Source organism: Populus nigra, chromosome 12 (genome assembly GCF_951802175.1).
Source record: "Populus nigra chromosome 12, ddPopNigr1.1, whole genome shotgun sequence".
Lineage (NCBI taxonomy): Eukaryota > Viridiplantae > Streptophyta > Magnoliopsida > Malpighiales > Salicaceae > Populus > Populus nigra.
The window spans coordinates 5142918-5168816 of NC_084863.1; the positions used below are offsets into that span (position 1 = coordinate 5142918).

Genomic DNA, 25899 nt, shown 5'->3' on the forward strand with positions numbered 1-25899 from the left:
AAAAAACCCGATTAAACCGATTAAAATTTTAAAAAAACCAACCGGTTCGGTTCGGTTTTGGTTTTATAAGCCTAAAATCAAAAAAACCAAGCTGAACCGAACCGAATCCAAACAAAAAAAACCAAGCCAAACCGGTTTTTGTCCTAAAAAACCGAACTGAACTGAAACCAGTCGGTTTGAACCGGTTTCAATTTTTTTAAAAAAAAATTCGATTTGATTATTTTTTTTAATAAAAACCAAATCAAACCGAAAATAATGACATCTAGATACAAGTGAAGAAGCTGTTAGATATCCGCCACCTTCATGAGCTAGCTAGGTCGAACCACATCAAACAATCCACGTGCAATTTATAGTAGCAATATAATAAAGCATAGGATTCAGTCAACTTGTAAATAATATCCACGAGGTACACATGCTTCATTCATGTACAAACACACGCAGAGTGGGGGGGGGGGGGGGCAAAATAAAAGGAATTGGCTTTATAGTCTAACTGACCCTAGGCAAAAATTATGAGATTAAAATTGAACGCCTGAGAGAAATAATTGGATGAAAAAATTAGACCAGCTTGCAGCTAACCTGCAGAGAAAAGGTTAAGAGGATCGCAATACATTTTGCAAAAGCATAAAGCTTTAAGGATCCCTTGCAGTCATACTTCCAAAGATGATACAACAAAGCACACCCGCACGACTACTTCCAAAGAGAAAGAAACGAGCAGATACAGAGAGCGAGAGTACGTGGAAAATTGTGGTGAAACCATAAATTGAATATACACCAACAATTTCCAAGCATATTATTGCATGATGCTTTCTCTCTTCTCAAATAGTAGTTTTCTTTTCCTCAATGGCAACAGTGCACAGCCTTTTGTCAAGAATGAATTAATTGTTCAGAAGACCCACCTTCCATTTCATTTCCTTGGTAAACAATTCAGCTAGTGGAATAAGTTCCTTCAGCAATATGACCTCACAATCTGATCAACAGAAAGCGCAGGATTCTGGATGGCACCGTGTTTTAATTGACTCCTTCCTGTCAATAATGAATGTCCATCAGCTCATTCCTTATTTTGTGCCTGTTCATGTGTTATTGTAACTGTATGCAATATGCATGAGGATGCAAGCATCTATCTATATATGCATTCGGTCTGCATGCGAGTGCACGCATAATTAAGTAAACTACACGAGCATTACACTGGCTGACAATGAGCAACCGCGACTTGCAATGTAATCCAAGTATTTGTTTCTAATCCGTCCCGATGCCATTGTTCAGGATTCTAGATATTCTATCCATGGAAACATCAATAATTGCTGTGTCCATGCTTGATTCAGTAATTTATTGTCAGGGGAGCTGATCAAGAGTATCAATTAATATAATCAACTCATAAATTTACTGTTTTCACAAGCTGAATTTCTTCTATTTAACCAAGTACATAATCTTTTATTGAAGACATGCTTTTTGTACCCAGTTCACAACGCCTGACTTGATCTATCCACTTCATTATTACCAGCTAAGGATCATGATTAGAATGCCTAATTACAATATGGCAACAGGTATATGTTTAATAATTTTATTCTTTAATTAAACACCTTATATAAATGATCATGAAAAATTAATAAATCCTAAAGTGATACACCATGTAAAGATCAGACTGAAATATAATTTTAGTGTTACAGATATGAGTATCATCCAAATTCCAAGCATATAAGCTTAGCAAGATAAGTAGAAGACGAGTAACTAGTTCTTGCTCAACAACAAATTTGCCAAAAATGATCAATATTTCCAATTCCATGTTAGTCAAGGGTCTCATCTTTTTTTTTCCTCCAGACGAAAAATATTCAATAAAATCAATCTCTAACATGAGATTTCAATTATACTCATTAGCAATTCTTTCCATACATGCATTATTTTTAGTAGCATTTCTATAATCAGGTTGGGAAGCGACCCACTTGGTGGAGAGCTAACTACAGGTCCCAGTAAATACTGAACACACACCTACATGTATGCCAAGATACACACACGTGCACACACATAAATGCATGTATAGTGAGAGAGGGGAGCATCCAGGCCATACCTTTAGGTCTCTTTCTCATCATCTTTTACCACAATAACAAAACCAACATGTCCTTGAATGAAGAACGGAATATGTTTACTATCCAATCTTAGCTTCTCCATTCACTAAACTATTTTCATCTTTGCTTGCGATGCTACTGACAGTTGTACTACTGTTCTTCGGTCCATCTCTGGCAGAACTGGTTAATCTCTTGTAAGCCTTCTTTTTTGAAAGTGGAGCATCCTCTACTGAATCAACTTTGGTGAGATTTACAAATTTTGTAGCACGGCTTTTATCCTTTGACTGTTCAGTATTCCCTTCAGTTAAATCCCTTGCCTGCTGCTCTGCACTGGACTTCTCTGAAGTTGCTTCAGGAAGTAATGCTTTGCGACTAAGGCGAAGTTGTCCCTTTCCATTTACCTGCATAAACATAAGTATTAGAGAAACATTTCTGTCAATGTTGTGTCGAGAGCAACAAATGTTGTGTGCAAATCGATGATAGTACAGCACTAAGGATGTTCCAGTTTGCTCTGGAGTCTGGAAATCACGGTTTTTTTTGCTCTGCAAGGCAGAGTATCTTGGCTCAACATTACAGCACATATGCCGTTTAGTAATTAAACCTATCGCCATATCTATCTTCTTCTGTCACCTGAATTCACTTCATTGAAGGAAACCTAAATCCAGTTTCAAGAAAACTATAGACCTTAAATTCAAGGTTTTCTTTTCAATCCACTCCCGAACCACCAGAGATTTAGAGGATTGGCAACATGGATGCTGATATTTATGTATAAAAATGAAGCTCAACAATAATTAAATAAATATAGATGGCACCAAAGGAATCATTAATTGATTAAAAAAAAAACTTCAGAAGTTGGCTAAAGATGCGTGTCACGGAATTAAACTTGTGTTTGTGTGATTGCATGACTGGGAACTTCCCAACCTCAATGAGTTTAACATCAACACGATCTCCAACTTTGAAAGCCTGTAAGAAAATAGAGGAGAGATTTTAACTTTCTGACATGATAGAAGAAGAACTAATTCTTATTGCTAATCTAATGGGGGAAGTAAGGGAGCAAAAATGACACTGCTTACATCTTCTGCCTTCGGCAACCAGTTAGAACTCAGTTCACTAATGTGGCAGAGTCCCTGCCAGAATTCAATAGTCGAGAAATTTATGATTACTTTCTTCCCCAAACAGAATCATATATGACTTCAGATATGCTTGTTTATGTACCAAACATAATCTTCTGTAAATAACACACCTTGTAAATGGAACTTAATTTGATTACATGCTATATTTTAACTTTCACTTTTTACCAAACAACAAAGAAAGTCCTGTCTTTGACAAATTTGAATGGAAATATAGAAAATTATAGTGAAAGGACTATCTTTTGATGCAATTTGGAATTTTAGAGTCACATAGAACTGCAATTACAACAAATATCAAAGTTTTTTTTTTAAAGAAACTTTTCAAAGCAATAAATTGGTTTATGATGAACTTAAACTACTTTCCTTCGTGATAGTTAGAACTCAAAAGTTTTAATAATTTTCCATAAGCAATACAATAGTTTGGACTTTGACTTCTATCAAATTGTGTAATGAAACTATATACCTCATGCCCCGGGGCTATCTCAACAAAAACTCCGTAAGGAGCTACTGATTTGATCTCGCAGTTCCTGATTAGCAAGAGAAAACAAAGAGTCAAATAGTTCTCATATTCACAATCATCAAGTAACAGGCACCAGACAAGCTATAAATTGACAGCATACACTTAATAATCATGGGACTTGTCCCAATTAATCTACTGCTTTACTTCCATAATAGAAGGAAGAAAAAAAGACAGCTATTTCAATTTTTTTGCAACTTGATCTGAATAAAGGAAACAAAAAAGACATAAAAAGGGGAAGAAAAAAGTTCATGAAAAGGACATACTTGTAGATATCACCAACAGCTGGAACCATAGTTAGTTGACTAATAATGGATATGGACTTCTCTATACTTGACAAATCCTTTGCAGTAATTTTTACCTGCAAAAGCCAATGATTTAAAAAGTTGCATTGATATCAGGTCACACAACCAAGGGAAGATAAAAGTATCTGATTTTACAATTCCATCATCCTGTGTGTCAATAGCCTCTACTCCAGTTTCTTCTATGATACTCTTCACCTTCTTCCCACCAGAACCAATGATAATGTTAACTTTCTCTGGATTGACCTATAAGACAATATTATCATGATTGGGGATATGTGAGTTAACACATCATTGAGTATAAATTCTACTTTCAACAGACAAGCAATGGAGGGTGTATAGAAAACAAGCAAACCTTCATAACATGAATCAATGGGGCATACTTAGAAAGCCTTTTAGAAGGGGAAGGTGAGCATTTCAACATTTCAGCTGAACCATAAAAATATGAAAAGAAATAACAAAAGATTTAGCTGAAATGACCTGATCAAATATGATAACTCAAACTGGTGAAAACAAGTGCTTCCAACAAACGTAAATCAGAAGCATATCAACAGCTCTAATTAATTAAGAAAATGGTAATATTTAATTAAGGCATTAAGTAAAGGATGTGTGACTACAGTTCTACAGAATTTTGGCTAGATAATATCCAACTATTAACCAAACAAATTTAAAAGAATTTTAGCTTGTGCAGTTTCCAGTACCAAGAATATGCTTTCGGCCATCCCTTGCTTGTAGCAATGCCGTCTTCATGACAGGTAAAGTAATTCCCCCAACCTATCATGTAAAAATTGCAATTGATTATGATTCAAGGGTTACAGAAGATCAGCTCGTGAAACTGAACAGTTACCATAAGAAAGCATCCATTGCTAAAGGGTTGGCAACAGGTTGTTGATTAGGAGGCAAAACATGCTCTCTAGACAAAAGACACGAAAGCTGTCAATAATGCATAAGAGTTGTAAAGATAATGACCTTTATGTCCATCTGAAATGCAGTTACTCCATCTTCATTTCCAGCAACCTGCAAAGACCATACTTATAAGGGGATTTTTCTAACTCAATTGCACTATACCCTTTCTTCTGAACTTAAACAAGCATTTTCCAAGTCCAACAAATATATAATCAAGAATAATGCAAAAGGCAAAGAAATAGAATAGAAGCACAAATCAGGAAAATAACATTAAGTATTACCTTGAAATCCATATCTCCAGAAGCATCTTCTGATCCGGTTATGTCAGACAGAATGAGTGGTGTTCCATCGCCCCCAAATTCCTCAGTGTCGAGAACCATACCCATTGCTATGCCAGCAATCATACATTTCACAGGAACACCAGCATCTTGTAGTGCCAAGCAGCCTCCACAAACAGAGGCCATGCTGTTCAATGATAGGCACTAAATAATAAGAGCCAAAAAACACATAGCAAATACTCAACATGAAGTACTAGGACTGAAAGGAGGGTTTTAGCACCCATCAAAATGATATCAAATGTCAAAAGATGCTGTCAGAGGTCTGGCCCATAGTCTAATTGGATAACTAAAACATTAGCACTTTTTATTGCTTCTGACCTTGAGGAGCCATTGCTTTCTGTGATTGTACTCTCAACTCGTACAGTATAAGGAAAATCATTTTCAGAAGGCAATATAGGTTCAAGAGCCCTCTCAGCAAGCATTCCATGACCGATTTCTCTTCTACTAGGTGCTCCTATGCGGCCTACTTCTCCAACACATGATGGAGGAAATGAGTACTGAAACATTAGAATAAGGAGATGAATTTTCAGTAGTAAATCCAAGTGCAATTCTTATTGGCAAACTTGTAAATTTTTTAACAGATAAATTAATTTGTATGGAAACAGCATAATTATTGATCATGATCACGAATTCCCAATTAAACATGCAGGCAGGAGCTGAGTTATAGTATCTGCGACCTGTGATCACGACCATGAACATTATCGCAACCACAACCTCAATTCAAAACCATGCTGAGTATGTGTGGAAGCATCCAAATGTAATAGTTTCAGCAAGCAGGAATTATATTAGTGTAATTAGCTAAATGCTTTAAACTTTGGTTATCAAAATGCTTCAATACAGACAATGACTACCTTTTCAGGAAAAAAAAAAAGTTAGAAAAAATTTACAACAAAAGGTTTGCCTCATAACAAACAGCATAGCTCTAGATCTTTAAATTGCATCAAATACCAATGGCATAAGAACCTGAATGGTTTGTGCTGAGTAGTATAAGCACTTAATGGTGCTCTACTATCAAAAGTACTGATAAAACTGTCAAAATTGAAAAAAGGAAGTTATATATAATTGTTTGGTTATAATATGAATTATAACACCAGTTCCTTTCTCTCTTTCTTAATTCCATATCCAGAAAAGTTAAATGAACAATTTGTATAAAGCTTTCATTTTGAACAACTTGAATAATGCTTTCATTTTCTACTCTTCTTTCTACTTCTTTATATAACATGAAAGTAACTTGTAAATCAAATATACATAAGTTAGACCACTATATTTTCATCTCCAAAGCTCTTCTAAATAGATTCTTATTCTAAGAGGAAGAATTTTTTTTGAAAGTAGTTACTAGTATCAGGAGAAAAGAATGCCTATCAAACATAGCTTAAACCTTGAATTTGACGCTAACAATTTTATTAGATATGTCTAATGGAACTAAATGATACATTGCCAATTACATGATCAATTATTTTAAATTTGAACAGTGTGCAAAAAGATTACTATAGAAAATGACCTGGTACCAAATGATCCTGCAAAATAAACCCACACCTCACAGCTAAGAGCATTGAGAAATGCAGAAAGTCGCTGTTAGGTCACTGCAATCCATTACTAAACAAAAGTTTGAAAAAAGCTCATCCCAAACAGACCTGTAGATAGAACCTCTTGAATTCCTCTTCATCCACAAGGTTGTCTACTCTTTGTGCCATTTGTTTATCACCAAGTGTAACAACCGCCAATGACTGGAAAATAAAAACACTTGATGATCACTAACAACATTATGGTATGCAAATGTAACATCATGGCTGGTGAATCATTCTCCAAGCATAATCAACTCCATCAAGCTAACTTATCCAAAGCTAAAGTAGTAACAATGGTTGATAAATGAGAAATTGTCAACCACAATACATAAATTAAATCCACTGATAAAATTTGTTTATTTCAGAAGGAGAAGCATTGTTTTAACAAGGATAACAGATTCTTGAATTGGAAAAGAAATGAAGAAATGAGAAGATAAAGATGAAAGATAGTTATTCACTAAGTCAACATAAATGAGAATCACCTCATACATTCCCAGGCCATTATTAGCAGTCACTTGAAGGAGAAACATTTGAAAATAGATGCTAAAAATGTAACATCAACAGAAGAAAATATGATGAATAACCTGATGGATACACTTGTTTATATGAATCAAAGGGATAGTATCACATGACAACATAACATTATAACCAATTCAGTTGAACGGTTTTGAACATTTGATCTCATAAGCATGCAATGTGGTCATACCACTCCATGGATAGGAGTTTGGAAAGAATGCAAGAAGAAGGGTGCATTAACAATGATCTCAAGACATGACCAATCAGAAATAGCACACAATCAGTTGAGCCTCTGGATGCTTCTGACAACAAAAAACACTTAGTCTAACCTGTGTTTCTCCACGGGTGAAAAGAGCACTTCCATGTGCTCTAGGGAGTAATCCACAGCTGGAATCAATTGGACGTATCCCTTCTGGGGTTCTCCCATCACTTCTTTTTCCTCCCTGGAACAATTGAAAGTAAAATGAACATGTGAATGAACATGCCAGGCATCAATCATTTTTCTCATCCGTGGTAAAACATATCCTAGCTGACTCCATATTGTTGGAACTTGAAACTGATTTCTATCCATGAGAACTTTCCAGTACAAGATAATTGAAGGGTAAGAACACAGATTTTATTATGTGAATTCCAAATGTTAGCGCTAAAGTTTCAAGTTACACTCAGTTTGTTTTATTTTTATTTTTTTCAAAAAGAAAATAGTGAACCATTCAAAAAAGATGCCAAAAAATAATAATAAGACCCAGTAGGTTACAGCATGGATAGCAGCACTCTTGAAGTGAGCTAGTAGCTGGTGGAGTGAAAATTGTAAAATTCTTGTTTGTTAGAAGAAACCAAATTTATGGTTAAATGACCAAGAAAATTAAGGAAGGAGAGGCAATTTTAAAAATGACAAGAACATGGGCGTGTCTATGTCAGCCTTATTACTATAGGGTCGCTGCTCTGAAAATTAGAAAAGAGGAGGAAAGGAAGCAAATGGGATGAAAAATTATTATTCCCTTCACTCCTCGCTGTCATAAGAAGGATTTAAAATGAAGCAAAATGGCTGTGATGAAGAAAGGAAAAGTGATTTGATTAAGTATAACAACTTTGCACAAGTAAAAAGTCCATATTAAAGTTGCTTTCAATAATCTCCTACTTTACCCACTTCCTCAAACAACAATCCCTCATACCTCCACAATACGTCTCCGCAAGAATTTGGATGTAACTTCTTTAAATACCAGCTTCACATCCACCTCAGAAAACAGCTAGAAGAGGAAAATCAAAATAAAGTGTTAATAGAACATACATGATAAACAGGACAGCAAGTACCAAAATTAAGTTAGCATTTACCGAAGGAGAGGATCTGCGTCCATTTGGCTTTATGTGGACATCACCTTCATCTACTTCACCATCTACAACAACTTCCTCATCCTCCTCTTCAACCTCTAGCAAGTCTGCAACTGTTTCAGGGATTCCAAAACTTTGATCCTTGCTTACATATCCCTTTTCTGTAAGTATACTAAGCACTTTTTCTTCCAGTGATTGAAGGGCCTTTCTTCTTGGTACTTTATTCCTAATTTGCAACACTTTTATTAACTCATCACCAGCGATTTCCTGTGCAAGGACAGCATAAGCATTAGTATCAATTATCACTTATATCTTGAAAAAATAAGTGGACTCACAAAATGCATGGTCTTGCTTAAAAAAAAAATTAATAATTTAAGCAAGACAACAAAAGGTAAGGATCTTGTTAGCTGGAATTACAAGTTAAGGCACAAATCACCAGAATGGATAACTGGGCAGCTCAAGCCTGCTACATTAAAACAGGTCCTTTCAGTCTGGGAAATCATGATTAACTTTGTATAGTAAAAGTGAAACTACACATTGAACTTATGGTATCATATGTGCAACTTTCCTCTACTGCTGTGCATATCAATAGTAACATTTGCACAGCTCATGCAAAATTAGATACTCAAGAAAATATCGCAGCATAAAGCTTTGTCAACTGACACAAATGCAGAATTGAGAACTGTTAATCTTCTATGCAACATCAGCAACTCAAGACATCACCGTGCTTCATATATGCAGTGCAATTATCCAAACAGAAATAATTTGTATAGTACAAAATCAAATACTTCAGGAATGCCCTTGAAATCTTTTTATCCAGCTTTTAGCCAAATAGAGACAGCATAATAGTAATTTAGAAAGTAGTTTAATAGCTACAGAAGCAGCAATTAATTGAAAAAATTCTAGCAGGAACAGATGGTATGTACTAAGAGATGAACGAAAACCATACCTCCATATGCTTATATAGCTCAGGAGGAGGTAATTTGATTGCATCAAGCATTTTAGGTTTCCCACACTTCTTCACCAAAGCATTCACCTCATTGCAAATTGTCCTCACTGCATCCTGGCTTTAGTGAACAGGCAAGATTTTAGCATCTAAATGATTTTCTTTCTAGTTGTGGAAAATGGTTAAACATGCCACAAATAGAGAGGGCATTAGATCTGCCACACATCAGCGTAACAGGTCCCTAACCAATAAAATGGTAGAAGAATATAGGAGAATTATATTTTCTGATCAGTGTAATTGTATACTGCAACTTATATTGCTCAACCCTCAGCAAATAACAGCTCATAATGAAGATCACAACAATGGCAAATATTACAATCAATGTTGGGCCATAGAACACATTATCAATTCAATCCCACACTCTTCCATCAAATCAAATAATCAAGAAGAAACAAATTCATAGTGCTGACTAGCATTTCTGTGCAAAACAAATCGTTAAAAAAGAAGAAAAAGAAGCTGAGCAGTTATTGCTGCATATCACAGGGAAAGATTCACAGACTATAGACAACATTTACTTTTTCTGAGAGGTAATACACAACATATATAAGCCATTCAACAGAAATATGAGAAAAAATGATAAGCAACACACTTAATCAAAGAAACAACCTGTCCAATTTGTACTGCTTCAAGCAATTTTTCTTCCGGAAGAAAATTGCAATAACCCTGCAAGAAACAAAGATAATGGACAATGAAGTTCATGTAGATGTATTTCATTATTGATAACCACCAGCATGGTTAGGTGCATTGTAGCATTGCTACGGTTAAAATGTTTTATCTAATCAATAAAGTTTCTTCATGGTGTATTATAATGTAAGTGTATTTTCAGAATCATGCCATATGATAATGTCAGGTTAGTGCTAGAGAAATGAATGAATAAGGAAATAGGAAAAGGAGAAAAAAGAAAAGAAAAGGAGAAAGAAAGCAAATGCTAAAGGCATCTAGATAGAGAACCAGTCAATTAAAGTTCAAATCGATGAGACTATGACCATATAAACTAATTTACTTCTATCCCAAAAAGTTTTTTTTTCTTTGCTTAATTTTTTTTTTTATGTTTTTGGATCTTTTTGATGTGCTGATATCAAAAATAATTTTAAAAAAATGAAAAAACTTTATTTTAATGTATTTCCGAGCAAAAAACATTTTGAAAAACAACCGCTACCATACTCTCAAACATCCCCTAAAAAGGATACAAACACAAGACCTAACCATGTCTTATTTTCAACCTAGAGTATGTTAAGAATTTTGTTGAAAGGCAGCAAAATATGATAGATAGCATTCTCCTAACATATTAGGATTAGAGAAATGTAGCATCAACACCAGCAACATCATGCACAAATTGATCAGAAATGATAGAATGACTACATGACGCAGTTGGATGCAACACAAGAAAGACAGCAAACACGAAAACATAAAATTATGCCGAATATGAATCACATAAAAACCCTAATTCAAAATTTTATTACTAGATATTTTATGTTCAAGTAGTATAGTTTACAACTCTTTAAATAAACATAAAAAACTAACCTATACAAACTAGAAAACCTGAAAACAAAGAAAAAGCAATAAAAGTCTTAAACAAAGCTAGAAAAATAATAAAAGAATTATAAATCAAATAGGAAAAAAATCATAAATCAACTAGAAAAATATAGCAAATCCCAAACAATAAGTTCTAGGCATTATCAGAAATCCTTTTCAATCTCTGATTGCTATGAAATTTTAATCCTGTTGGAAAAAAGCTCTTTATAATCTCGTAGCAAAAATTCAGCCTGATCCAACAGTCAGATCGAAAATTATGCTCAATAACAGTGTCTCCCTAGGTTGGAAAGAACTTGTCTTCGAGTTCAAATTACTCTCGCCTCGATTCATGGATGTCCAATCAAGTCTCTCAAGCCCCTTTTCTTTCTTCTTTCTATGTGTGTAACAATTTTATACATCAGCTTCAATCCCTTCATCTTAAAAATTGTACAAGAAACAACAATTGACAAATTATTTCTCTTTCATTGGCTTCTAGAGTAATAAATTGCAAATCTCAAACTTACTTCATCAATATATTTTGTGTCCATCTAACCCTTGAACACATCTACCTATCTACCTTTATGATAACATTAACCTTGGATCAAGGTAGTTTAAATCAACAATTTTCTTATGTTAAGTATCTTCCATGTTTTCTTTATAGTTAACCTTTATCTTATCAACAAGGTCACCTCATCAATGTTATCATCACAACTATTATTGTCATTGTTTATGATATCATCATCAACATAATCATCATCGAAATTAACATCATAAATTGATGGAGAACACAAATCTACATCTATCTTACCATAAACAGGATCACCAAAATCTCCATGATACTCATCCTAATCAAATCAAGGAGTTGCATCCTCTGCTCATGCTCTTGAAAGGAATTCTCAAAACTAGTCATGGATCCATAATCACTCTTTCTCACGATCCTCCAATATTTTCTTCTTCATCTCCACCAATTGACGGGATAATATTTCAACGTGCCTCCGCTTGTTTATTGTCTCTAATTAACAAGTTAATTTTGTAATTTGCCTACGCATGTCTTCTATCAACAACTCCTGAACGTTTCTCTCACGAGGAACCTCCTCATCCCCCTCTTACCTGAACACAGGTGACGTCCTCCAACTATGGTTATTTAGTAGCACGCAACAAACAAAATAAAAAGAGATTAGAGCACACAAGCAATGACATGGGATCATTGCGTTCTGATACTAACTAACGTAGGTGAAAGCAACACAAGAAAGATAGCAAGCACAAGAACACAAAATTATGTCGAACACAGATCACACAGAAACCCTAATTCAAAATTTTATTGCTACATATTTTTTGTTCAAGTAGTATGCTTTTTTAGAAGAATTAAAACTCCTTAAATAAACGCAAAAACTAACGTAAACAAACTAGAAAACCTGAAAATAAAGAAAAGCAATAAAAATCGTAAACAAAGCTAGAAAAATAATAAAAGAATTCTAAACCAAATAGAAAAAAATATTAAACCAACTAGAAAAATATAGCAAATCTCGAACAGTAACTTTTGGACATTATCAGAAGGCCTTTTCGCTCTCTGATTATTGTGAAGTTTCGACCCAATTGGAAACATGATCTCTAAAATCTCCTAACAAAATTTCAACTTGATCCAACAGTCAAATAAAAAATTGTGCTCAATAACATATAACTAAACATTAGAAAAACAATATCTTGCATCACTACGGCTCTAATAAGTATATGTTTATCATGTGAGGACATTAGGGTTGCAATGGGTTTTCTTCTAGCAGAATAATAGTGCCAGTATTCAAACCAGCACATGATCTTCAAGCCTTTGAAATTTCAAGAGGACAACTTTTGAGTTACACCACAGACCGTCACACTAATGTGATGCCAATGACAATAAGGCATCTCCAGTACGCTAGGAAACAATTCCTTGCTCAATAAAAGTGGAAAAAACATATCAAATACAAATGCATATACTAAATGAAACAGAATATTAGATTTTATACCAAAAAGCAACTCTCAATGATGTGTCAAATGAAAAGGTAATTAGTGTCAATATATTCTCCTTTTCTTTTAATAGCTGTCTTTTGTAGCTGTCAGTATATTCTCCTTTTCCTATTCTATTTCTTTCATAGCTGTCACTATATTCTTCTTTCCTTGTTTAATTTCTGTCATAGCTGTATATCCCTTGATTCTCTCTAAAGATTTCAATTATTGTCTAGGCCTAGTATTTTACAGGATCTGATTATGTTTATTCAATCCTAGAATTCAGGGATTTGATACTTCTTGATGTATATATATATATTGTAACTCTCTTAGTGAAAAATACAGAAAACATTTCAGAATTTCTCTTGTATTATCTTGTCATGGTATCAGAGCCAAAATTCTGAAATCAATTCATCTTGTGTCTAGTTCCTTGTCTGGTTCTTCTATTCTGTTTTTCTTGGACTTGATCTCTTGGTTCTTGTTTCTAGTTAAATCATGTCTCTAGAACGATCTGAACATTTTCTTGTTCGATTCACTGGAAAGAACTATTCTGCCTGGGCTTTCCAGTTTCAGATTTTTGTCAAGGGAAAGGAATTATGGGGTCATATTTCTGGGACAGTTCCTGCACCTGACAGTGAGCAGGAACAGGAGAAATATGTGAAATGGGAGGTGAAGGATGCTCAGATTATGTCTTGGATCCTTGGAAGTATGGAACACTCCATGCTTCTCAATCTCAAGCCTTACAAAACCTCTAGAGAAATGTGGGATTACCTGAAGAAAGTTTACAACCAAAGCAATACAGCACGAAGGTTCCAATTGGAACTCGAGTTGGGTCAACTCAGTCAAGGCAGCATGTCAATACAAGAGTTTTACTCTTCCTTTGTAAATCTTTGGGCTGAATACACAGACATTGTGTATGCAAGTGCACCTCTTGAAGGACTTATTGCTATTCAAAGTGTGCATGAGACCAGCAAGCGTGATCAGTTTTTAATGAAGTTAAGGGGGGAATTTGAAGCAATCAGGTCCAACCTGATGAATAGAGAACCAGTTCCTTTCTTGGATATCTGTGTAGGAGAGCTTCTCAGGGAAGAACAACGGATCATTACACAGGCTGTCTTGGAGCAAAAAGCTCAAAATTCCACTCCAATTCCTGTTGCATACACTGCTCAAGGGAGGTCTAAAGGAGGTAGAAATATGTCAAATGTCCAGTGTTATAGCTGCAAAGGATTTGGGCACATTGCCACTACTTGTACTAAAAAATTCTGCAACTATTGTAAGAAAACAGGGCATATCATCAAAGACTGCTCCATCCGGCCTCCAAAGAAATCTGAAACTGCCTATAATGTTTCGGTTGGTTCCTCAAATACTCCTAGTCCTGGTCAGTCCTCTATTACCCCTGAAATGGTCCAACAAATGATAGTTTCTGCCCTTTCTGCTTTAGGCCTTTCAGGTAACCGAAATTCTATTCCTAAGCCTTGGTATTTTGATTCAGCTGCTTCCAATCACATGACCAACACTGCCTTACCTTTAAATAATGTTCAAAAATATAAAGGCAATCTTCATATTCGTACTGCCGATGGTAATCCCTTGTCTATCACAGCTGTTGGTGATATTTCAGCCCTTTTGAATACTGTCTTTGTGTCTCCTAAGTTGTCCACTAATCTTATATCTGTTGGCCAATTAGTTGACAACAATTGTGATGTTCATTTTTCCAAATCTGGTTGTTTTGTGCAGGATCAAGTGTCCGGGAAGATGATCGTGAAGGGACCTAAAGTGGGACGCCTATTTCCCTTGCTTCTATCTCCCTCTCCTATGTCAAATTATGTTGCATGTAATGCTGTTCAATGTGATAATCAGGTGTGGCATAGACGTTTAGGACATCCTAATTCTCATGTACTTCGAGTCTTGTTTAAATCTGGTTTACTAGGAAATAAAAATTTGACTTCTTCTAATAATGATATTGTTGATTGTGCATCTTGCAAACTTGGTAAAAGCAAAACACTTCCTTTTCCATTGCATAAAACCCGCACCACCAAACCTTTTGAGATCGTGCATACTGATGTATGGGGTATTGCACCTGTCATTTCTCATGAACATTACAGATACTTTGTTACATTTATAGATGATTTCACTCGTTTTACTTGGGTATATTTTCTTCGATCTAAAAGTGAGGTCTTCTCTGTGTTTAAAGTCTTTCTTGCCTTAGTTGAGACACAATTTTCTGCCAAAATCAAAATTCTGCAATCTGATTCAGGTGGTGAATATATGTCAAATGAATTTCAATTTTTTCTTCAAAGTCATGGGATCATATCACAACGTTCTTGTCCTTTCACCCCACAACAAAATGGTGTGGCTGAAAGAAAGAATCGTCATCTTCTTGATATTGTTCGAACTCTTCTCCTTGAGTCATGTGTTCCTTCTCATTTTTGGTGTGAAGCTTTGTGTACTGCTGTTTATTTGATTAATCGCTTACCATCTCCCCACTTAAACAATGATTCTCCCTACGTTCGTTTGTTTGGACATGCACCAAATTATTCCAATCTTCATATTTTTGGATGTGTTTGTTTTGTTCACCTTCCTGCACATGAGAGAAATAAACTTACTGCCCAATCTGTCAAGTGTGCTTTCTTAGGCTATGCTGTCACCCAAAAAGGATTTCTTTGTTATGATCCACATGCACGTCGAACTCGTGTCTCTAGGAATGTCATATTTTTTGAAAATCAGCCTTTCTTTTGCACCCAACAGCCTTCAGTACTTCCTTCTCTATCTGTTTTACCATCTTTTCCTGAGTCGCCAGCACCAGTACAAAGGTTTAAACCTGGTTATGTTTATCATAGACGCACTCCTACTTCTGCTCCTTCTCTAGGTCTCACTGAGGTTCCTTCACATCTTCCTGCAACATCTGATCCTGTTCTGCCCATTTCCTATGATCCCCTTCCTCTTCGTAGAAGCTCTAGACCTCACAAACCTCCTGACAGGTATGGTTTTTCCACTCCTGTGGCTATGTCTACTACTTTGTCTTCTATTTCCATTCCCACTTGTTATAAACAGGCTAGCAAACATGAGTGCTGGAAACAAGCAATGGAGGCAGAACTTCACGCACTTAAGGCCAATCATACTTGGGATATTATCTCTTGTCCTCCACATGTCAAGCCCATTGGTAGCAAGTGGGTTTATACTGTGAAACTCAAGTCTGATGGATCTTTGGATAGATACAAAGCTAGATTGGTTGCTCTTGGCAATAAACAACAATATGGCTTCGACTATGAAGAAACATTTGCACCCGTTGCTAAGATGACTACGGTGAGAACACTTCTTGCTATTGCAGCCTCTAAAGCTTGGCCTTTATATCAGATGGATGTCACAAATGCCTTCTTGCATGGGGATCTTAAGGAAGAGATTTATATGCAACTTCCACCTGGTATGTCCACAAAGGCTTCTAATGATGTTTGCAAACTAAGACGCTCTTTGTATGGGTTGAAACAGGCACCTAGAGCCTGGTTTGAGAAGTTTCGCAACACTCTTCTCACCTTCTCCTTCACACAAAGTCAATATGATTCATCACTTTTCTTTTACAAGACCACCACTGGTATGGTATTTCTCTTAGTCTATGTCGATGATATTATCCTCACTGGTAATGACATTGGTTTGATCACCAAGCTTCAACATATGTTGCATAGTACATTTCAAATGAAAGATCTTGGACATCTCACATATTTTTTGGGGCTGGAAGTTCACTCTAGAGATCATGGTTTGTTCTTAAATCAACATAAATATATTCAGGATCTCATTGAGCTAGCTGGTTTAAAGGATGCTACTGCTGTTGATACACCAATGGAGGTGAATGTGAAATACCGAAAAGATGAAGGCGAGCTTTTGCCTGATCCTTTTTTATATAGGCAACTTGTTGGTAGTCTTATCTACCTAACAATTACCAGGCCTGATATCTCCTATGCTGTCCATATAGTTAGCAAATTTATGCAGGCACCTCGACATCTTCATCTTGCTGCAGTTCGTCGTCTTATTAGATACTTAATTGGTTCCCCTACTCGTGGGTTGTTTTTTCCTAAACATTCTACTCTTACCTTGACTTCCTATAGTGATGCGGATTGGGCTGGCTGCCCGGATACTAGGAAGTCTCTCACAGGCTGGTGCATTTTTCTTGGAGATGCCTTGATCTCTTGGAAGTGTAAGAAGCAGGATTGTGTCTCTAAATCTTCTACCGAGGCTGAGTATCGCGCCATGTCTGCAGCTTGTTCTGAAATTGTGTGGTTACGTGGTCTTATTTCTGAACTTGGGTTTCCCCAAACTGCTCCTACTCCACTTCATGGTGATAATACTAGTGCTATTCAAATCGCTGCAAATCCAGTCTACCATGAACGCACCAAGCACATAGAGGTGGACTGTCATTATATTCGGGAGGCCTTTACTAGGGGTGTTATCACTCTTCCTCATCTCAATACTGATCTTCAAATAGCTGATGCCTTTACAAAAGCCTTGACACGCCAACGACATAAGTTTCTCAATAGCAAATTGATGTTGTTCGACTTACCCGCATCAATTTGAGGGGGGATGTCAATATATTCTCCTTTTCTTTTAATAGCTGTCTTTTGTAGCTGTCAGTATATTCTCCTTTTCCTATTCTATTTCTTTCATAGCTGTCACTATATTCTTCTTTCCTTGTTTAATTTCTGTCATAGCTGTATATCCCTTGATTCTCTCTAAAGATTTCAATTATTGTCTAGGCCTAGTATTTTACAGGATCTGATTATGTTTATTCAATCCTAGAATTCAGGGATTTGATACTTCTTGATGTATATATATATATTGTAACTCTCTTAGTGAAAAATACAGAAAACATTTCAGAATTTCTCTTGTATTATCTTGTCAATTAGCACATCATTAATGCTTCATGTGAAGGTTTAACACAAATGCCAACATCCATAACTTAGTTCATTTTCTATCTTAGTTGGGTGCACATAAGGTTAGAGTACCCTAGATGGAATCCAATTCCATTTAACATACCCATGCAGTGATACTGCAACAGTAAAACTGTTATCACTATTTCACATGACCAATTGAAATTTCATTGCAAAAGAATGATACACGCTAAAAGGCGCTGCAATTCAGACAATATCAAAGATTAAAAGTTGACCTCTATCATGAATATTGCACTGTCTGTTCCAGCCAGCAATAAATCTAATTTTGACTCTTCCATCTCCTTGGTTGTTGGATTCACAATAAATTTGTTGTCAACAAGGCCAACTCGAACTCCTGCAATCACTTTTGTATTTGGCACTTCCGAAAGAGCTCTGTTGTAATTAAGTTTGAGAATTAAAATAAGCACATAATAGCACATGATTTCTGGAACCTCAACACTTCAAGAACAAAAAAAAAGAGAGGATATATTTAAGGTACGCTCACAATGCTATCCCAGCTGCTGTGACAGCCAAAGAATCTGGAGAATGCAAGCCATCATAGCTTAAAACCTGTCCAGAAGAGGTAATGGCAATTATTAGCAAGTTTATGTATCCAGCAAGAGAGACATGTCAAATATCAGCTCATCAAGTTGCAAAATGTTGATGATTTAACACTGAATCTTAACAAACAAGCAAGATGGAGCATACGATAGATGACAAACTCAAACAACGCAGTGGGCATAACATGGTCAGACAGAAACCAGTCTGCTCTTATTTAAGCTAGAAAATTTCAGATCATTTACTCGTCAGCTTTTATTTTCTTTTTCTATAACTAAGTTGTAAGTGAAATTGGTTGAGAAATTTAAAACAAATCACATGAGAATTACAGCATCGAGCAATAATTCCCCAAGAGTTGGAAAAAATATATAAGCTTGCAAAAAATTTAAGACCTGAGAACAACCAGTTAATGTAAAAAATGTTGAGGGGTAGATGTTGAAAAATAAGGGGGGTAAAAGTCTAGTAGAATTTTTACCCTCCAGGTCATTTCCTCTATTTCAACAATCATTTTCTCCCTACAAATATTTCTTATATTTCTCTCCCCTTTTTACATCTCTAGTTCTCCCTCTTTATTCCTTCCTCTTCCCGCAGTCCATAGAATCAAAAAGAAAAGGAAAAATTCAAAAAACTTTTGTAGGTTCTCTATCAGAACTGTTCCTAACTTTCCTCGCAGGACACTGCTTTCATGGGACTATAATTGAATGATGACCTTATATATCCTTTGTAAAAATAATTAGACCAAACAAGAAAGATTAATAAGACTGCATTGTGTGCTTAAAGAACTCAAAGTGAATAAAGACAACCCTTGAAGATATCAAAAAGAAATATCTAAGCAAATTAATTTCTTTGAGGACTTACCCAAGATAGTATCTGAGTTTCATGGTAAAATCCCTTGAGCATAGTTGGGCGCAAAGGCCTATCTATCAATCTACAAATAAGAACCTAGAAGCAACCAAGAGAACAGATGCATAAACATATACACAATGGCAACAGTTTCAGAAGCATTGAGAGAAAATAGAGTTCATAAAAGATACACTGCGATATACTTCTGCTAAGTATCAAAAATAGATAATTTCTTTAATCTTTGCTCTATCAATATATCCAAGTAAAAATGGTTATGCCATTTATGTTGATTAAAGACATATTGTAGGTCAAGCCTCATAATCCTACATAATAAATTCATGTGATATACCTACACAAATAGCACCATTATGGAGGGAACAAAAGAAGAAAAATAATTAGTAATGACTGTACGACTGCCAAAAAGAAAAGAAGGTAAAGAACCAAATATCTAAACAATCACATCTGTACATTAGAGAAGGTAATAATAGAGCAGATCAACACTAGCCCATGGCAACAATCTGACAGAAAATCATGTAAGAAAGCATAGAGATCTAGGAACAAATTCTTTCCAGATGCGCGGGTAAGCTAAAAGTCAAAATCATATTAACTCTTGTTCTACAAAGTCTTGGCTGAACAACTCCATTGCATCAATAACAGAAAAATGTTTGACATTGTGACACATAACATCATATATGGCACCAGTGATACAAGATAATTACAATATTTACAAACTAGATATAGATGACATATCTTACAATGACCAAGATCTACAAAATCTGAAATTGTACTTTCAATAATATGCCTTGTGTCTATGTCCACAAACCAATGATAAATCCTTGGCTGATGACAATGTGAGGTTTTAGATTAATGATAAGAGTATCACAATGCAAATTCTTTTAAATTCTCTACAATTTTGTAGAAAAAGGGATATCAACATTATCTAAAAGTTTTAGCAGCTATTCAAATCATGTGTCGCCCATTCTTAGACAAATAATATGATAACCAATAACATGAAAGCAAAGTCACATATGCTAAGACTTGCCAGCAAATGAAACTCATATGAAGAAAATATAAACTATAATGGCTTGAAGTTAAAATCTTAGATTGAAAAGGTGATAGTTAAAGACAACTGCTTCAGCTATCCACTTGATTAAGCATTTTCTGTACTTGAAAGAGATGGATAGTACCTCATGATCTTTCAACCTCCCTTCTCGTTTGAAAAATCCTCCACTAAAACAATGGCAGATATAAAGCATAAACATTAGTCTCCTTCACATAACTGCGAAATAAATTCCAAAAGTTGAAAGCACTGCAAGACATACCTAGTTCGACCTGCTGCAGAAAATCGCTCTTGATAGTTTACAGAAAGAGGATAGAAATCAGAAGGCTCACTAGGAACATCATCCAGACAAACAGATGTATAGATAATCTACAGAAAAGAAGCAATAATGTAGATATAAGCACAAGAACCTGAGGTCATACATGAAGACAACCAGCTGAACTTCAACACGACAATTATGAAGTAAAACACATGCAGAAGAAGTACCATAGCGTACATATAAATACATGTGAAACAAAGCAGTTGAGGCTGCAGAACAGTAGTGGAGGTCTGAGGCTATGGGTGACTACACTCTCCTTGCCTTACCTAATAATTGGAATCCAGTCTTGGTTCATTCTTCTAAGCCAAACAATTCAAACAGAAATACGTTTAATCAGTTTCTTTCTTGTTAGCTAGGATAAACAGTCATTATCAGTCCAGTGGCTGAGCTACATAAATCAGGTAGCTCTCTCCTCCAACCTCACACACTCCAAACCCATGCCATTATAAGCGCAATTAAGACTTGGTATCTGAAGAGATTTTGCTGACTATTACTAGCAAGCACCTATCCAATACACACGGGCGTGTGTTTTGAAGTCGTAGCTTCTTATCATTTAATGTATTCTGCATATGAAAGTACACACACAAAGTCCTTTTGGAAATCCCAATGCACTCTGATAAGATAGCATAAGTTAATAAAATCTGAACATGGATATCGGTTGTTCAGAAAACAAAGAATCTAAATTCTGATCCAAGGAATCAAATCATAGTAAAATCTGCACATTAAACAAATAAAAAAATATATATTTCTTTGATATCAAACATTAACACTTATACATCAACCCTCACAAATCATAACTCACAGTTTCTCCATCTGTGACTGTGACAGAACCACTAGCTTGTCTCCCAAGATGGCCCGTCTCAACCATTATCTACGGAAAAAACAACCATAAAATACACAGATTTAAATAAATAATCGATTATTTAAACACAATAACGAGCAATCTCAAATAATTGATAACGACAAAAAAATTAAACTGAAAATCAAACACAAGTTCGCATTTCAATATCTTTTACCATTACTGATAGAAATTCAACCATACTGTTCATTATCCAAAACAAAAAAAATGATACAAATACAGCAAATTCTACTAAGAAATGCCTCAAAACTAAACTCTAAAATTATCGAAACAGAAGAAATATTTGAATTAAGTAAAATATACTTACATGTCTGTCACCGACGGGGATTTTGACAGAAATAGGCTGAGGCAAAGACTGAGGGCCGTCATTTACAGCAGAAGTGTCCTCGAAAGCTTTGACTACAGTAACCAACCTTTCACGTTTTCTTCTTGATAGAAGCAGAGAAAGTGAAGAACACTTGGATTTTGCAAAATTGGTGAAGCGAGGGCAATTAGGGGAGAGAGAGAGCTTGCAGCGATGATTAGTGTGGGAAAATGGAGGGTTGTGTGTGGAATTCGGCCTGTAATGGAGAGTAGTACTGGTGCTAGGGTTTGCTAGCATTTTTAACTGTGTTATTGAGTTTCAGTGGCTTTGGCTTTGAGTGAGAGAGTGAAGGAGGAGGGATTTTATCCGTTCTCAAGGCGCGCAGACAGAGCAGGTGTGTGCTAGATTGTGGAGTACTGGTTTTCACAAGTAATGGATCTGGGCTTTTTGGTTTTTTCAAAATCGCAGGCCAGGCTTGGAGAATGCAGTGGGTTTTCTTTCTTTCTTTCTTTCTGTCGAGTTTTTGGTGTTAAATTGGTTTTTCTTTTCTTGAGATTACTGCACATTTTTATGATATACAATCCATTTAATTCTTGTGTTCGTTGTAGGGTGGGTATTTTTTATCAATAAAAAAAATTAAATATATAGACCTTTTCAATGCATTGTTTTCCATAAAAAAAATATCTTAAATATAAATTAAAAAACTCATGCAAACATCTAATTAAATAAATTAAGAACTACTTGTATAAATAAATAAAAACAAAATTAAACTATTTGAGAGACACATGTAAATTAAAATATTTAATCTTACAATGTGGATCATTTATTATGTTATGTTTAATAAATTTTTTTATTAAAATTATTTTTTTCTTAAATTAAATAATAATAAAAATTGATACACATAAAAAAACGATTGAATAAAATAAAAGAAAAAATAATATTATGCAAAGTTGCACATATTAGAAATATTATCTAAAATTAAATAATTTTATTTTTAAAAATAAATCCAATCTATAAAAATTGTTAAAAAAAAAAGATATATATGAATCATATTGACCTCTTAAAAACTTAAATATATACAATATAATTAAAAGGTAATCACTACTTAAAAAAGGCTAAATAAGTCAAGAAATCAAAGAAAAAGAGTATTAACTAAAATATATATTAAAAAAGACATAAAAGGTATTAATTAAAAAAAAAAAAGCTAGGCATCTACCCATGAGGAAAACACCTTTAATTTTTTTTTTAAGTTGTTGGGGGTAGATAACTCATTGGTATCAAGATAGACAATCTTACTAGGCAAAATCATTGTAAATGTTGATTTTCTCTTTCTATTGCCGGAATTCGATAAGTCCCTCTCTCTCTCCCCTCTATCTAACAATGTACTAAATTTAAAGAAAAATGAATCTTGTACTAAAATTGAATCTTAGACACTCAAAGGACTTAAAACTATATTATTTATAAAGTTTAAGGATCAAAGTATATTTAAAAACAAATTGTGAACACATCACCCATTTTGGCTGCCTTTTTTATTTAGATTCATTTTTTTCAATGTTGCCTTTGCCTAAGAAATCAGAAGCAATTGATCTTTAATTTAGGGTCAAACTGTCAAAAATAAAAGTTTAAAGACTAAAGTGAAAAAATAAAAATATATAGTAAGAAAACAGTAATATCTAAGTGCGTGAACAATACAACATAATGTTTTCTCTACCCACATGCTTTAGAGTTTTCTATAATACTATCCTTGGCTCTGTGCTTTGTTTCGGGGTTATAGACTATTTTTTTGTACAAAAAATGATATTAAGCATTAAAATAGGGTTAAAATGACATAAAACCTGATCATAACAAACTCGCAATGTATATTTGTATTCATTTATATTCTACCTTTCAATTCAATCATTTCTTGTAATTTATCCTTCAAGTTTTCCTTTTATTTTTCTTTATCTACACAATTCGGTTTAAACAAGATTTTTTTTTATGCTCGGCAAAATCAAGAAACTAAATAAAATGATCACGCTACATCTCTCTTCAGCTGTGTTTTAGTGTATGTGCTGTTCTGCAATTGCTTCTATTCATTCATGATTATTAGCATTCTGTTCTGTTACTTGGCTGATTTTTTGTTAGACTTTTGCAGCTCCTCTCCCTTCTCCCTCTCACCCACCTTTCTTGATTGAATATGAGAGATCCTTTATTTCTTTATGATCGTTGCTGATCTTCATCTACACATTTGTCAAAGAGTCTTCATATATAGTTCTTCCACATTTAAATAAAGAGGACTCGCATGTGTTTTTGTCTCCCCCTTCTGCCTCATATTCTAGGAGACTTCGAGCCTGTCGAGTTTTGTATTGATGGATAGCTTGCTATTGGAGACTTCGAGCCTGTCGAGTTTGTATTGATGGATAGCTTGCTATTTACACCCACGTTCGTTTATTTCCTTTTTGTGGTTTTTGTTCACAAAGTGCAAACTCTCACCTAATTGTCGTTTAACGAAAGGCTCAAACCTTTTAACACACAAAAAAACAGGAAATAATCTGACTTTTGTCGGTGTTTTCGTTTATATTTATCAATTTAATTTATGGTAGTATTTTTGCTGTTACGTTGTTTTAATTTGTTATTGAACATAACGACCTCTTTCATGTGTTTGCTGCAACCTTGTTCCCAGTAAATTGTCCTCCTGATATTTTGTATAGCTTCTGTGGACCTGACCACCAAAAATCCAACTCTTTCTCGCTGGCTCAAGTTGTCTTCTTTCCAATCCTTACACACAGTCTTACAAGATTGGTATCATCCACTGCCGCCATGTGAATGTTCCTCCTGATCTTGTTTTTTCCAGCAACACCTTAGTCCTTTTGCAGCCACTGGATACCGTTGCTGTTCCTCCTGTGCATTCTAGTTTTGTACGCTTTCGATTCAATATTTGCGCTTCAAAGAAGCTTGCTCGTGTTTCAATTGCTTCCCTTTTATACTAATGCGATGATTTTCCGTCCAGCCCTACCAATGTTTAAGAAACGCGCAAGAACACTGCAGCCATTGCATGTTCCTTACACTGTCTTCTTCTCGTTCGCCCTATAAAGTCCCCTGTTTTCTCACTTCTGGGTGCCCTTGCTTTTTATTTGGTCTCCATGGTTTCTATTTCTCATATCTTCTTTTTTTCCTTTCTATTTTCCTCTGTTTTTTTTCCTCTCTCTTTAGTTAGAAAAAAGATTGGAGAATTCCAAGGTCAATTAATTTCGCTTGACGTCTGATCATGGTTTCAATCACAAACTAGGACATGGCAACAATCGCGGTGTATCAGATTATCATGACAATTATGGTAACTGTGCTTTAAAAATCTTTATAAATATATAGAAAGAAATTGTGCATCGTTGATTTTGTTGAATTTCACCATAAATGAATAATACTAATCAATACTTTCTAGATTAAAAAACAAATAAATAATCATTATAAACATATCATTCTCTCATTTTATAACATTGCGATATTAAATGCTCCATCTCTAAAAAACAAGTGCTGTGGAGGTTTTTTTTTTTTTTTTATGAAGCTCGTCCTCTAATATTGACATTAAGAGTGACCTAAGAAAATCTTTTAGGAATTCAGTGAATTAAAAATAAAAAAAATTGATTCGGAAAATTAAAACCAATGATAATTAAAACAAAATCCAAGATAAAAATAATAAGCCTGAAAAACTCTTAGGAAACTAACAAAATTCATTCAAATAAAAATAATAATTTCATGATTTAAATTTTAGAGATTCAACGGTCCTAAACATGTAAAATCACTAAAAAAATATATAAAATTAATTTAATACTTGGATTTTTTATTATTATCGTTTAAAAATGTTAATCTAGTTAAATACGAACAAATCTT

General features: G+C 34.8%; 1 protein-coding gene across 2 annotated transcripts; it reads right to left on the minus strand.

Moving 5' to 3' along the window:
- Nucleotides 1-542: 542 nt before the first annotated feature.
- Nucleotides 543-22445, minus strand: LOC133669510 (polyribonucleotide nucleotidyltransferase 1, chloroplastic). 2 transcript variants are annotated; one of them, XM_062089680.1, is made up of 25 exons: nt 22036-22445; nt 21672-21740; nt 20813-20919; nt 20678-20720; nt 19506-19589; nt 18595-18659; nt 18326-18482; nt 10279-10335; nt 9616-9729; nt 8670-8933; nt 8510-8584; nt 7667-7780; nt 6891-6983; nt 5575-5753; nt 5200-5383; nt 4982-5029; nt 4714-4786; nt 4368-4441; nt 4151-4258; nt 3977-4071; nt 3657-3720; nt 3137-3190; nt 2985-3026; nt 2066-2464; nt 543-1023 (listed from the first exon to the last, which is right to left on the minus strand). In XM_062089680.1, the coding sequence occupies exons 1-24, from the start codon at nt 22327-22329 to the stop codon at nt 2144-2146; spliced, it is 2778 nt and encodes a 925-aa protein (XP_061945664.1). In that variant the 5' UTR covers nt 22330-22445; the 3' UTR covers nt 543-1023; nt 2066-2143. The 2 variants fall into 2 exon arrangements, with proteins under 2 accessions (XP_061945664.1, XP_061945665.1); XM_062089681.1 differs by lacking the exon at nt 10279-10335.
- Between the last annotated feature and the right edge of the window lie 3454 nt (nt 22446-25899).

Bases quoted from the DNA above. Each gene is read 5' to 3' on its own strand.
- LOC133669510 (XM_062089680.1), bottom strand. From the start codon at position 22,329: ATGCTAGCAAACCCTAGCACCAGTACTACTCTCCATTACAGGCCGAAT. The intron at 8,934-9,615 runs GTATGGTTTTCG...GTCCTTGCACAG, and splicing joins AGCTATATAAGCATATGGAG to GAAATCGCTGGTGATGAGTT. The intron at 3,721-3,976 runs GTATGTCCTTTT...CTTGCTAATCAG, and splicing joins GCTGTTGGTGATATCTACAA to GAACTGCGAGATCAAATCAG.